General features: G+C 39.0%; 1 protein-coding gene across 1 annotated transcript; it reads left to right on the forward strand.

Moving 5' to 3' along the window:
- The first annotated feature begins 4,556 nt into the window (after positions 1–4,556).
- LOC143860162 (Glutamyl/glutaminyl-tRNA synthetase, class Ic) lies at positions 4,557–14,094 on the forward strand. The gene is made up of 6 exons (XM_077370710.1): positions 4,557–5,010; positions 6,119–6,215; positions 6,330–6,483; positions 6,611–7,746; positions 7,837–8,304; positions 13,714–14,094. Exons 1-6 carry the CDS (start codon positions 4,874–4,876, stop codon positions 13,933–13,935), a joined length of 2,214 nt encoding a protein of 737 aa, XP_077226825.1. The 5' UTR covers positions 4,557–4,873; the 3' UTR covers positions 13,936–14,094.
- The last annotated feature ends 766 nt before the right edge of the window (positions 14,095–14,860 follow it).

A 14,860-nucleotide genomic window follows, 5' to 3' on the forward strand; every position in this document is an offset into this window, starting at 1 on the left:
AAGACAAGGTGAGTTGGTGCAATTATAAAAACATAGTATTGCTAGTATCAGTAGCCTAAATAAAATACCTTTTAACAGCATAAGTGTCTTGAATGGAAATACGATTTCACATAAAAGAAGTGTCTCTTTGAATAAATAAAAAAATATTTTGAAAATATCCAACAAAAAGATCTCTACTAAGGTCCGACTAAAACTTAAATAACACTTGCAACAAGTGGATATTTCCATTGATTTAGTGCAAGAACATACAAGTTGTACACAATACTGTTCAAACACGACAGAAAACAGCAAGATTAGGATAAAAACTAACAAGGCAGGAAGAGTTCCTACTCAAATGAACTTTAAAAGTGCCAAAAGGATCGCCTCTGCTGACTTGAGGCCACCTTTTTCCTTGCTTGGAGCTGGAATTCGTAGGTGTTCTTGTAGGGGGAGGGGTGCCATTATCAATTTGTATTGCATGAGGGAATGATTTTTTATTATTTAATTATTTATGACTGTTTAAGAGCTTGAAAGGAAAGGTCGAGAGACATGGATCAAAAGCTAAAAGATGTTAACATGGAGTTGTAACCATGGTTTTAAATTTCGACCGAATTCCGAAATTTCGGACCGAAACCGAAATTTTCCAAAATTTCATTTTTCGCCATTTACGATTAAATGCCATTATTTATTTATTTTAAAAAAGTGTAATTCGAAAATTCGGTCCATCATTTCGAACCAAATTACCAAATTTCAGAGGGGTCCGAAATGGTTACCGAAACCAAAATTTTAAACCATGGTTGTAACTGCTATTGAGAATAAATTGAAGGGCATTCTTGGAAAAGCCCAGGTGTTAGTCTCCCATTGGCTCCCAATGGGGCAAAATTGTCATTTCACAAAGTTCAATTTCTTCCGTTGATCAACTTGTTATCAATGACTAGGCGTAAAGGGTGCTTATGATTAGATTTTAGCAAACATAATAAATGCAATTTACCCTTGCTTTAGAATATTAGACATATCTCCATGGGATTGGCCAATCCTATGGGTAGATTAATAACTTCCCATCAATGGCTCTCAACCATTGATCAAAGTTGATCAATGACTGAGATTTAGCCCAAAGGAATATGGGTAATGTAATTAGACATCAACCTAGTTCACACTAATTAACAAATGTTGACCATGCAACATGACTAGGGGTGCAACTCGAGTCTAGTTGGGTTCAACCTGACCCGATGCCTCAACCCGGCATGACCCAAGAAACCCTTTTGCCAACCCGAACCCGACCCGACCCAACCTAACCCAACCCTAGTTTTTAATTAAGCCTATAAAAAACAAATTTCATAAAAAAATGTCGGGTTTCACTTGGGTCAGGTTGCCCAAACCCTCAACCCAAACCCGACCCGAATTCAACCTGGGTTGGTAAAACTCATCCCGAACCCGACCCGACCTGACCCGACCGAGTTTTTTTTTCAGGTTAAACCCGTTGGTTCGGGTTCTTGACCCGAGTTGCACCCCTTTTTCATGAGCAAAAAATTGAAATTTATGAGTTTCCTTTATTTAGTTCATGCAGAGGCAAAATGGTCTCTTCATATAAGGGTACTTGTGGTCCATTAGATCAACATCATCAATTATCTACAATTAAGTAATAAGATTTGATTTAATAAGAGACTATCATGATTGCATGTCAGTTTACAGAGGTTTAAGAAAACTCTCTTTTAAATATTCTTTTTTCTTGTTTTTTCCTTCGAAACCTAAATTATAGAGGATTATATCTCATGTGCGTTAGCCATGTTTGGATTGCAAGAAAAACATTTCTTATGGAAAAAAAAATTTCACAAATTTTTCTTTCCCTGAGTTAGAGGGAAATGATATGATTATGGATAATTTAGAGGAATATTATCATAAATTAGAGGAATACTACACTCACAAGAACCCTTGCAAAAAAAGTGTACAAGGGCTCTCCCATTGGTCAATTTTCATTTATGAGAGTTATGATTGTAATTTTTTGTGCCATCATAAATGGAAATTGACCAATGGAAGAGCCCTTATACCCTTATTCTGCAAGGGCTCCTGTGAGTCTAGCATTCCTCCAAAAATTAATGGTCCCTCTAAGTAAATATTGAATACGGTGGGTTCATCTTTTTTGTGTTTAAAAAACAAAGAAGGAAAATTTAGAAATATTTTTCCTTTCCAAACTTTTCTAAAAACAAATCTAGCAATCCAAACAGCGCCTTAAATACTCGTAGGACATGAAAGGAATTGTGAAAAAAGTGTAGACCCTTATTTGAACCAAAGACAGTAGATTTCTGTGATTCGTTGAAACAAGGGGTGGAACCAAACAATAGAATTGAGTAGGGGTGCAAGTTTGGCCCTGTGTAGGGCTGCACAAAAAACCGCCTAAACCGATAAACCGAACTGAACTGGGCCTTCCGGTTCGGTTTTTATACCTATCGGTTTTGTCACGGTTACGAGATTCACAAAACTGATCAAATCGGTTCGGTTTACGGTTCAGAGAATTTTAATCCGAAAAACCGAACCGAACTGAACCGGCAATTCTTACCAAAACCGAACCGGACCGGTTCAGATATAATTCTTGGCTATTTTTTGCCATTCGGCCCATTCATAATTTCGTAGCAAAACCAAACCCATATCTATCAGCTCCTTTGACCTGACCCTAATCCTAACCCTAACTCTAACCCTAACCCAACAATAACCCAAAAAGGACCCAAACCGCTCTGCTCTTCTCTTTCACCTCTCCTACACCACAACTACAGCAGCAACATAGAACAACCCAAATAGCATCGCTGCAACCTACAAGTGCAAGGCATCTTCTTCCCTATCATCAAACCCATTAACACCTCTAGGTTCGAACCCTAACATCTTCGTCTCCTCTAATCAAAAGATTCAAACCCTAACTTCTTCTCCTCTAATCCCAAGCCTAACCCCTTTTCAAAACCTTCATTAAATCCCAAATCCACCACGGAGCCACCCATCCCTGACTCAAAACCCACTTCAAACCCTCCTTCATTGCCCTAACCCACTACCCTGCAACTCTAATCCACCACCACCATCTCGGCATCTCCCCACCGATTTCCACCATCTCCTTTTTTAGTGGTAAGTTTTTTTTTTCTCATTCTCATATTTCAGATCCATGTATTTAGTGAATGAGACTACATGTGTGCAAGACTAAGAGCAGTTTACGGCCTGTTTGGATGCTACCAAAGTCATTCCTTATTTGCAAGTGAGATTATTTTAAGCTAATTTTATTTGCTAATGGATGAGTAGTGACTTCTTTGTATGGATGAGTAGTTACAAGTCAAAAAACGGATAAACCGTGAACTGAACCAAACAGAACCGGTCAAAATCGGTTTGGTTCGGTTCGGTTACAGTTTGGATTTTTTCCAAACCGATGGGATCGGTTCGTTCAAGAAACACCCTTAAACCGAACCAGACCGAACCATGTGCAGTCCTGGCCCTGTGAACTCTGACCCGCCCTCAGCCCGAACAGGTCAGGGTTGGAAAATTCGACCCTGAGGGTGGGTTTGGGTGCATTTTTTAGGCCCTGACTCCGGGTCGGATCGGGTTCAGGGTTGATACCCCGGGCAAACCCGACCCGACCCTGTTTACACTTTACCCCTGACCCGCCCTGACCGACCCGACCCGACCCGGCCCTGTTTACACTTTACCCCTGACCCGGAAATAAATATTTGATGATCTGGGAAATGAATATTGAACACAGCTATGAGAAAAACATGATGAATCACTTTGAGGGAAAAAAACTTGACCTTGCAAAACCATTGATAGTATAACACTAAAAGAAATGGGCATAAAATGTTCCATTGATAGTACTTAATTCAAATGGAATCATTGATAGCCGCCTGTACTACTGCAGCACTGTTCGTCATATTTTTTTCTTCGAGAATTATTATAGTGAGAATAAGATCATGGACCATATAACTACACCATATTATATAATATAAGATTTTGAGACGTGGTATGGGTGTGACTCTTAAGTGGGATTAAGAAGAATTGATATTTTATATGCTGTGTGACTTCTCTCTACGCTTTTCACTATTCTTCTCTTTAGAGTTTCTACTTGCAAGAAGAGAAGGAGGTGAAGAAGGAGAAGAGAGGCCGACCAATCCCCATAATTCCGCCAGTGACAAGTAAGCCAATCTCCGACACCATTTTTTTTTTCTCTATTACTTTTTGTTTCCCTCTTTCCTGTTGAGAGAAAGCCAAGAGATTTTTCCCCTTTTGAGGGGTTTTGATTTTAGAGTAAAAGGGCATTAAAAAATACACTAAAGTGGGCTGGCCCAGCGAAGGAAAGAGGAGATTTTATATGGTGTAAGCACTAGGGTTATTTGGGTCAGGGCCCTGATTGCAGGACAGGCATTGGGTTGAGGATTCTTATGCCCTGATCAGGGCGGGTCAGGGCCAAGAAATTAGGATCCAGGGTTGGGTTAGGGTTCAAAACCCTAACCCAACCCGACCCTGTTGCAGCCTTAGAATTGAGAATACCTGAAAATTAATAAACATGAACGAAACCCAAAACGTTCCTTCGATCACAACCGTTCCTTCCATCGGACGGACTAAAAACGCTCCATTTTTACGCTACAATATTCTCTTCTCTCCCTCTCTTAAATTGTTTTCTACCACCATCAAAACCCTCATTCTTCTTCTTCTTTCTCCTCCATTTTCGTGTCAAATCTTCGTCTCGCTCTCAAATCCCTTTTTTAGCAGCAGTAAAGAAACCTTTCTAGAAGAAAAATGGGGTTTAGATTAGAGAAACAAAGGCTATAGTTTTAGAATAGATGCCCTAAGATAAGGAGAATAAGATTTCTGATTATTTGCCTAAAAAATCGTTTTTTTTTTTTTTTGAAGTACAAAATTCTAAATGGAGATCACAATCGCTTTCTCTGCTGAAAATCCTCCGATTTCAGTCCTTGCCGCCGCGAAAATCGCTGGGATTTCGCTATCACCGGATTCCGGTCTCCCTTCCGGCTCAGTTCCCGTTTTCCGATTCACTTCCGGGTAATTTCAATTCTCTGAGCTCTAAAAATTCCCAATTTTGGATTATTAGGGCATTGTATTATACTAGTAGTAGTTTACTTTAATCTGTTTCTTTTCAGCTATCTGTTTTTCTTAAACCCTAACATGTTTTTTGGTACAAGGATTTTATAATCCATGGATTGTAAAATCCTAGATTTTACAAGCTAAAACCTGGATTTTATAAGCTAAAACTTTGACTGTATATTTTCAGTATTGTAAAATCCGGGTTTTAGCGTATATAATATTTAATTATACAATCCTAGATTTTTCAAGCTAAAACTTAGATTTTATTAGTTAAAACCTGGATTTTATAAGCTAAAACTTTGATTGTACATTTTCAGGATTTTAAAATCCAGGTTTTAGCTTTTAAAATCGAGGTTTTAGCGTATAAAATCTTGGATCATACAATCCTAGATTTTACAAGCTAGATCTTAGATTTTATAAGTTAAAACCTGGATTTTATAAGCTAAAACTTTGATTGTACATTTTCAGGATTGTAAAATCGAGGTTTTAGCATATAAAATCTTGGATTATACAATCCTAGATTTTACAAGCTAGAACTTAGATTTTATAAGTTAAAACCTGGATTTTACAAGCTAAAACCTTGATTGTACATTTTCAGGATTGTAAAATCAAAGTTTTAGCTTTTAAAATTGAGGTTTTAGTGTATAAAATCTAGGATTTTACAATCCTTGGATTATAAAATCCATGGATCCAAACGGCGGATAAGCGTGCTGAACTGCTCGCTCAATTGTGGAGTTTTCTAATATGACTTGATTTTTCCTATTTCCTTTGGGAGTATGGGAACCACTTGTAAAAATTCTCTATAAATATAGTGCAAAAGCACCCCAGAATGTATTGGGTTTTCTCTATGTTTTCCCTGCGAATTCCAAATCTTTCAGAAATGATCAATTAACTTGAAGTTCAAATAATGTTGGTTAACTGGTTCTATTCCGTTTTGTTCCATGTCTCTAGGCATCTCTTTTGTTGTTTATTCAGTTATAAACGTTTTAGGGACTGCGTTATTTTATATACGATTGATGGGGAGGCTGACTATCTGATCATGACAATACCCTGATTTATTTTTCAGATCGGAATTGCATGGGACCAATGTACTTCTGCGATATGTTGGTCGGGTAGCGGCTATTTCCAATTTCTATGGGCAAGATGCACTTGAATCTGGACAGGTATTTTTTTATCCATTTGCCAAATATTTATGAAATTTAACTTTACAAAGCTACCTTAACGTCTTTTTGAGCTTAGTATTGTTGATGCTTTAGCAATCATAACATCCTTTCCAGGTTGATGAATGGTTAGACTTTGCACCAATGTTTTCCTCTGGTTCAGAATTCGAGACTGCATGTAGCCATGTGGATGGTTATCTGTCACTTAGGACGTTTTTGGTTGGTTGTAATTTGACAATTGCCGACATAGCAATCTGGTCAGGTCTTGCAGGTAAAATTTCGCTTCCATAGTTTTATCGCTGCTACACAATGTTTCTATCTATTTTCTTAAAATGGATATTCTTTTTTTATTACTGTCTGGCCTGGTTCTTGTAATACTAATATTCAGAATTTTGCAGGCGCTGGGCAACGATGGGAGAGTTTGAGGAAGTCAAAGAAATATCAGAATTTAGTTCGCTGGTTCAATTCGATAGCATCAGAATATGGCATACTTTTGAATGAGGTCACGACAGCTTATGTTGGAAAAAGAGGGTTAGGAAAACCTATTAACATCAAAACAAAGGAAAGGGAACCAAGTATCAATCAATCATCAAAGACAAGAGAAGGGGATATGAATAATGGGGAAGTTATTGAGAAAGAAAAAGCTGGTGGGTCTTTTGAGGTTGACCTTCCTGGGGCCAAAATCGGAGAGGTATGCTTGCGGTTTGCACCAGAGCCCAGTGGCTATCTTCACATTGGGCATTCAAAAGCCGGACTGTTGAACCAATATTTTGCTCAGAGATACAAAGGGAGGTTAATTATTCGCTTCGATGACACGAATCCTGCGAAGGAAAGCAATGAGTTCGTTGATAATATATTAAAAGATATTGAAACTTTGGGTATCAGATATGACATTGTTACGTATACTTCAGATTATTTCTCGCAGTTGATGGAAATGGCTGAAAGTCTTATAATGAATGGGAAAGCATATGTTGATGATACACCACGAGAGCAGATGCAGAAAGAAAGAATGGATGGTATTGAATCAAAATGTAGGAGCAATAGCGTGGAAGAGAATTTGGCATTGTGGAGAGAAATGATCGCAGGGTCTGAGAGAGGCCTTCAGTGCTGTGTACGGGGCAAATTAGACATGCAGGCTCTTAATAAGTCACTTAGAGATCCAGTTTATTATCGATGCCATCCGGTTGCTCATCATCGTATTGGTTCCAAGTATAAGTTGTATCCTACATATGATTTTGCATGCCCATTTGTCGATGCTATCGAAGGTGTGACTCATGCCCTCCGCTCAAGCGAATATCATGACCGTAATGAACAGTATTACATGATCCTTGAAGACATGGGATTGCGCAAGGTCCAAATTTATGAATTTAGCAGGTTGAATATGGTATATACGCTTCTTAGCAAGCGCAAGCTTCTTTGGTTTGTTCAAAATGGAAAAGTTGAGGGATGGGATGATCCTCGTTTCCCAACTGTTCAAGGAATAGTACGTAGAGGCCTGAAAATCGAGGCATTGATACAATTTATTCTTCAACAGGTAGTATTATTTATTTCTCACACTTTTCATATTTAACTTGTTTCACTGCCCGCCCCAATAGCAAAAATTTACATTTTCTTTATGTCACAGGGTGCTTCAAAAAATCTCAATCTCATGGAATGGGATAAGCTTTGGACCATCAATAAGAAGATTATTGATCCAATATGTCCTAGGCATACTGCTGTCCTCGAAGAACGGCGTGTAATGTTGATATTAACTGATGGCCCTGAAAAACCTTTTGTTAGAATCATACCCAGACATAAAAAGTATGAGGGCGCTGGACAAAAAGCTACGACATATACCAATAAAATATGGATAGACTATGTTGATGCAGCCACTATCTCAGAAGGTGAGGAGATAACATTAATGGATTGGGGGAATGCCATAGTTAAAAAGATTGAGAAGGATTCAGATGGAAATGTCACATGTTTGGTGGGAGTTTTGCACCTTGAAGGCTCTGTTAAGACCACAAAATTGAAGCTTACATGGCTACCGGAAACAGATGAGCTGGTTAATCTTTCATTGGTTGAATTTGACTACTTAATCACAAAGAAGAAGGTATTTTCCAACTTTCAACCTACTGATATCTTACATACTGCCCAAATTTTACTGCATAAATATTATTTTTTATTTTTTTTCCCTAGGAGCTAGTTTGTAATTTTCCTTATATGTCATACTGTCATAGCATTCTGCATATCCGATCTCAAGCGCTGTTTTAAGCTGGTCATATTTTATCAAGTGGTGGGGTCTAGAGACGACCCCAACTAGTTTGGGACAAAGGCTTAGTTGAGTTGAGTTGAGGTGGGGTCTAGAGAGGAGATTATTTAACATGATTAATTTGCAAGTTACTACAATTTATAATATCTGAGAGACTACGATTTGTTGAACCTCTTGATTACCTTGGGACTCTGTTATTTTTGTCTGATGTTTTTGAGTATTTATTTTATTTTTTGAAGAAAGATAACAGCATATTATTAAGAAAAGGCAAGAAGACTACTAAGTACTAACACCCAGCTTAGCTAGAAAATCATCTAAACCATTAGCACTTCACGGAACACGAGAGGCATTGACACCTCTCTACAACTTTCTACAATATTGTTGATAAATGATGCTAGTCTCCACTGGCCGGTGCTATTTCCAGCAGCCCAAGGGATCACATTTGATGGATCTCCCTCTATAACAGGGGTTCTGTTGATTCTGATTCCTGTGAGAAGAGCTCTTCCAGCAGCCCAAAAGATCACATTTGATGAAAAATCACATTTGATGAATCTCCATCAATAACAAAGGTTCCATTAATTCTGATTCCCGTGAGAAGTGCTCGTATATCGACCTCATTAGAATCATCTCTTCCTATCGGTCCCGGGTATGATAAGATCACATCTCCCGTAGATCCCCGAAAAAACTCATCCAACACGGTAGGTTTTTTTGGAATGATCTCAATGGGGAACATCCATCAAAATTAAGCTTGACAGAATTTCCAGGTGGTGGCTTCTATTAGCTTTAGTTTCCTTTTTTGGAATGATCTCATGGAGAATTTCATTCCATTTATGCATGAAATCTTGGTAGAAGTAACCTTTAAACTTCTCTCTAGCCATTGAACTCATGATGCTGGTTTTTATATCTCAAATCAACTTCTTGATGGAAGACTGTTTTTCTTCAAAGGTTCTGCCATTTTTCTCCTTCCATCGAGAGCCATCTGTCAAAGGGTGCGGCCCAAAGATCCAAGGTGACTGCACCTCCAAGCCTTAGTAGATCTCCCAATCTGCAGTAATAAACAAGTGGCCCCCTAATTCATCTTCCTCTTGGAAAGAGACACATCTGGTGGAAAGGCCAAGTCCTCTTCTTCGGTGCCCATATAGCATTTTAACGTATGTTACATGGATTTCATTTTAACCTATGTTACATGGATTCTTCTGAATGGGTGAAGCACCTGTGTCAGACGCTTGGGTTTTTTTGACACTTCACGGATTCAGTTTGACACTTCTCATCTGTCCTCAATGACCATGAGAGGGGAGTCAATGGGTTGAGTCATGGCATCACCATCAAAACACTCATAGGAGCCCCATGCTCCTTGATGTAGGGGGATTTATAAAGTGAATATCAAAATTAAAAAGAAGAAGATAGGAATGAATATGGATGGGAAATTAGGATCAGAAATCAAGAAAGAAAATAATCACAACAAAGATAGGTTTAATGACGGAAATATGGTTTAGATTTGTGATGGAAAACAAAGGAAAACATCTGAAAATTTCAGGACTGAATGGAGATGTGTAATCCAAAATTTACAGTCCTTAAGCCTGGGGTCAAGAAAGAACTTTTTTTTTCTTTTGAGGTTGCATACTTTTTTTTTGTTGGAGATCGTTTGATTTTATGGACTCATATTTTATTGAGTGAATCCCCTTCTACCACTACCATATTTAGGTCTTCACTTTGAAGAAAAATAATTCCTCTGTGAATGGCTCAGACTTCCGCTTCGTTAGAGTCTGCCACCCCTATTGGGCCACGAAATGCCCAAATCACCTCTCATTCTCATTCCTTAATAGCCCACCAATACCTGAGGGGCCCGGATTCCCCAAGCTCGAGTCATCAAAATTCAGTTTGAGGATTCCTTGAGACGGCGGGGACCATGTTTGGACCACTTTGGGTTTGATACTGGATGCGCTACATATTTCTCTCCAACCATGCCACAAGTCATATGCCGAGACAAATCTGAAAGATTCTAACGTTTTCACGCATGAAATAGTTAAGCCAATCACCTTATTGAAAAGAAACCAGGCTCCCTTTGAGTAACCTTTAAAGATTCTAGCATTGCGTTCCTTCCATAGAACCCAAATGGTAGCTAGGAGGGATACATTCCAGAGAATCTTACCTTTGAGACTCCATGGGACTAAGGCCCAACTCTCAAAAAGATCTAACAAAGTTGCTGGGAAACCCCATATAATCCCAAAGAGGATAGAACACTAAGGGGCCGTTTGGATACGTGAATTTTAGAATCCAGGTTTTTAGTTTGAAAACAGTGTAAAAGAGGGTTCATGATCAAGCAGCTGTATGCTGTCCTGACAGCGTTTCTTGGATTTTAAGTGAGAAATTCAGGTTTTAAAAATCTCTCCTGCATCCTGAGATGTCTAAAACCTGGAAATATGGGAGGATCTGCTACTCTCTTGCTGTCGGAAAGAAGGGCGAGAAGTCAAAATGAGTCAAAAACGTCGGCTGGTCCACTTCTCTTGTCTCTTAGCTACAATTTTGAAGAAATCCCGGATTCTAAAATCCGCGTATCCTAATGGCCCCTAAAGGTGTAAGACCGGATGGATTTCGCCTGGCATTCTATCATAACTGCTGGCCTTTTAGAAGGATGATATCTTGGGTGTATTTAAAGAGTTCTATCAGAAAGCTAGCTTGAATAGTGGATGTGTCACATCTTTTATAACATTAATTCACAAGAAAGAAGAGGTGGAATGGGATTTCCTGGTCTCTATATTGGGGATTGGGCATTGGATAGCGGTAGACTCCAATGGATGAAAGCATGCAGATCATCAGCTTGGTTATCCATTCTTATTAATAGATCCCCCAGTGCCTTTTTCAAAAGCTTGAGAAGGTTAAGATAGGGTGTTCTCTTCTCACTGTTCCTCTTCACAATAGTGGTTGAAGCTATAAGTAAAATGATGGAAAATACAGCGGGTGGATTTTTTCAACTTAGTAGTTATGTGATAGCCTATTTCTCAAAAAAAAATAGTAGTTATGGGATAGTTGATGCTCGGTTAGTGGAGGACATTGCTAACATATTTGGGTGTGCCAAAGTGGATCTGTCTAGCTCATGTTTAGGCCAGCCTTTGTGTGTAGGGAAGCCGAATAAAACATTATGGAGCCCTGTAGTTGAGACATTTGAAAGAGAACTCTCGTCTTGGAAGAGGGGGTGCTATCACTTGGGGTAAGGATAGCACTGATAAAATCGGCACTTGCAATCTTCCCTCTTTCATGTCGCTTTTCTCATGCCTATGTGGTATTTTGGACGGAATGGAGAGTAGTCAGAAAGTATTTTTTATCGAACGATGGGGAAGAAAGCCGCATGCCTCATTTGGTAGCATGGGATATTGTTTGTAAACCAAAAAGAGAGGGTTCAGGCATATGAAGTTCGGAGCGGAAACATTAAAAAAATGAAGTTCGGAGCAGAGGAATTGAGTCTGTGGAGATAAATTATTGTGAAGAAACATAGGGTAAAAAAAATGGGTGGAGCCCTTAAGAAGACTTGTTGGGGGAGAGGGTTCAGGCATATGGAGAAATGTGGATAGCAATGCTGAAAACTACTTTAGGTTGGCTGTTCACAAGAACGGGGTGGTAAGCTCTCTATAGTCGATACAAACTATAAGGTATGTGAGTGTATTGGGTCCCATCTTTAGAAGAAGGTTTATATTTTTATTTTTATTTTTTTGAAATAAAAAAATCTTTAGAAGAAGATTTATGGACTGGGAAGTGGACGTAGCGGCTGCACTGATGAAGATATTGATTATTACCTTTGTGAGGATGCAGTAGGATGACCGTTGGATCTGGACACAAGCGTCAAATGGAAAATTTTCTGTTAGATCTATGTATGTGACACTGATAGGCAGAGGAGTGGAAGGGGATAAGATTGCTTCGATTTGGTCATTCCAGCTCCTCCACGAGTGCTAGATTTCTGCTGGGCAGCATGTTCGACGGGATCATGTCATTATTAGGAACCAGAGCATGCAGAGTTTATGTGGCATGTGTATAGAGTCAATGAACCACATATCCAATGTTTAGTTGCTTCTGAAATGTGTAGTTCTTGTCTTTTCTATGTTCGGGTGTAGGTGGGTGGTGCCAAAATCTATTGACTCTTTTATCTCTGTGTGGAAGGGCATTGGTTGACGAGAGGGAGAACTCTTGGAAAACTGTCTTCTAGCTACAATGTGGATAATTTGGTTCGAGAGGAATGGGAAAACCTTTGAAGGAAAAGTACTGATTCTAAGACGTTAAAGAAGAATATCCGATGGGAGAGTGGTGGAGTGGGCTTTAATGATAAACTGTTTTAAAGAAGTGCCGGTGTTAATGATTAGGAGGAAATGAAACTTTTATTTAAGTGCTGTTTCTAAGCTTGAGAAAGTGCGTAGGTGGAAACAGCCTCTGCTGGGATGCATAAAGATGAACTTTGGCAGCGCAAGCGAAGGAAATATGGGACACACAGGATTAGGTGGAATTAGTGGCAATAGTAGTGGTGAAATTATTTACACACATTCTCCGGTCCAGTGGGAGGGAAGACCTCTACTGAGGCAGAAGCGTTGGCCCTTAGACAAGGGGTGAGACTTTTGATTCCATTTTAAAGATTCCATTTTTATGTGAGGAATCCTTCGTTGAAGGGGATTATCTTAACATGATCATATGGTGTAAAGAGAGGCATGGATTTCCATGGAAGCTAGCAGATATCTTTGAAAAAGTTCCTGATGTACTAGAGAACCATCTAAAGAAGCTTCGAAGAGGAACCTCTCTCCTCAATGGATGAAAGACCAGCACCAAAAGACTATGAACTGGAGATGTGGCTTGAACTAAATGGACTGGCAATTAAGAGCATCTGTGATAGGGCTTAGAAACATTAGATAGGCAGTTGAAATCTGCAGTTTGTAATTTTCAGTGTATTTTTATGGTTTCGATCTTTTCAGCTCATTCCCGATTCTCTGTTGTTGCCTGGTCACCTCAATTAGGTCTTAGTGTAAATTTGGACTGATTAATAAATTTTGTTGCTACTCAAAAAAAAAAAAAAAAAAAAAAATTTGTTGTTGCCTAAAGTGCCAAAGCATGGCGCGCAATTTAGCTAGCAAAGCACTGGGCAATTGTTGCTCTCCTTTCAGTAAATCATTAACTTTTTTTTATGTCCTCTGTGAAACTTTGTGCTTTCTGAAGGTTCTTCTTAATTACAGTGCCTAATCTAAGTATCTATTTAATTCAATACTGCAGCTGGAAGAGGGAGAAGATTTTCTTGATGTTCTGAACCCGTGCACGAGACGAGAAACAGCAGCCCTTGGGGATTCAAACATGCGTAATTTGAAGCACGGAGAAATCGTGCAGTTGGAGAGGAAGGGATACTTCCGCTGTGATTTTCCCTACCTCAGACCTTCAAAGCCTATGATTCTTATTGCAATCCCAGATGGTCGACAACAAACATCATCATCAAAGTGAGCTCCACATGCTGTTAAAACTGTTTTAGGCTTTGCTAATTCTCAACCTCATGAGTGAAGAACTACATTAAAAGGCTGTTTAGTGATTCTAATGTTATATGCTTTAGTTTGGGACATATTCATCATTTACCCTGATATTTATTCTGATTTTTGGCAATAATTTTGTACTTAAGTAGCATTAAAAATCCAGCTTTATTTTTACTCTGGGTTTGATGTTATTTTCAGTATCATAAAGGTCTAAAACAAGGGAAGTGATATATCCACCCCTTTTTTTACTTGGGACAGCCAGCTCCAGTGTATCTATGACTGCATATGAGCGGATGTAATTCACGTGGGAAGGGTTCAATGGACCTGATTGCCACGTACACTGAAGCCGGCTGTCCCATGTAAAGAAAAGGGGCGAATTTATCATTTCCCCAATCAGCCATTTTGGTGTTTTTTAGATTTCCAGCGTGGGCAAAATGGGCTGAACAGAATCTTGCCTGAAAAATCAGTGTAAATCTTACTCCAAAAGTCTCTCAAGAGACAAATGGGAGAAAGTGAGAAACGGGTGGAACGGGTCGGATTTGCTGAACGCCATTCCTCATCTTACATTCTTTGTATGTTTGGTTGCATGTATTTACCTCGTAGAGTAGTGGTGTAAGTAGTCAACAGGGAGGAGAAAGTGTTTGATTTACATGGAACTTGCTTCGTAGAATAGTGGTAAGTAGTGTTTGGTTTACTACCTGATAGAGCAGAGTACTGGTAGGGAGTGTTATTACCAATATATTGAGAGAGAGAGCTTATTTCTAAGAAATCCAAACTAAAAATCACTTTTTTGTGGTTTTTGGCTTCGATTTTAGTAGGAAAATCAGCAGACAAGCAATGATTAATCAGGAGATATTAGTCTCCATGGATGGATTTCAATATGTATGTTTGGTTGCATG

Source organism: Tasmannia lanceolata, unplaced genomic scaffold (assembly GCF_043159265.1).
Source record: "Tasmannia lanceolata isolate RefF3 unplaced genomic scaffold, GAP_Taslan_0.1 ptg000037l, whole genome shotgun sequence".
NCBI classification, from domain to species: domain Eukaryota; kingdom Viridiplantae; phylum Streptophyta; class Magnoliopsida; order Canellales; family Winteraceae; genus Tasmannia; species Tasmannia lanceolata.

Coding starts and splice junctions, on each gene's coding strand:
- LOC143860162 (XM_077370710.1), top strand. CDS start 4,874: ATGGAGATCACAATCGCTTTCTCTGCTGAAAATCCTCCGATTTCAGTC. Junction 6,484..6,610: donor AATCTGGTCAGGTCTTGCAG/GTAAAATTTCGC, acceptor AGAATTTTGCAG/GCGCTGGGCAACGATGGGAG. Junction 8,305..13,713: donor ACTTAATCACAAAGAAGAAG/GTATTTTCCAAC, acceptor TCAATACTGCAG/CTGGAAGAGGGAGAAGATTT.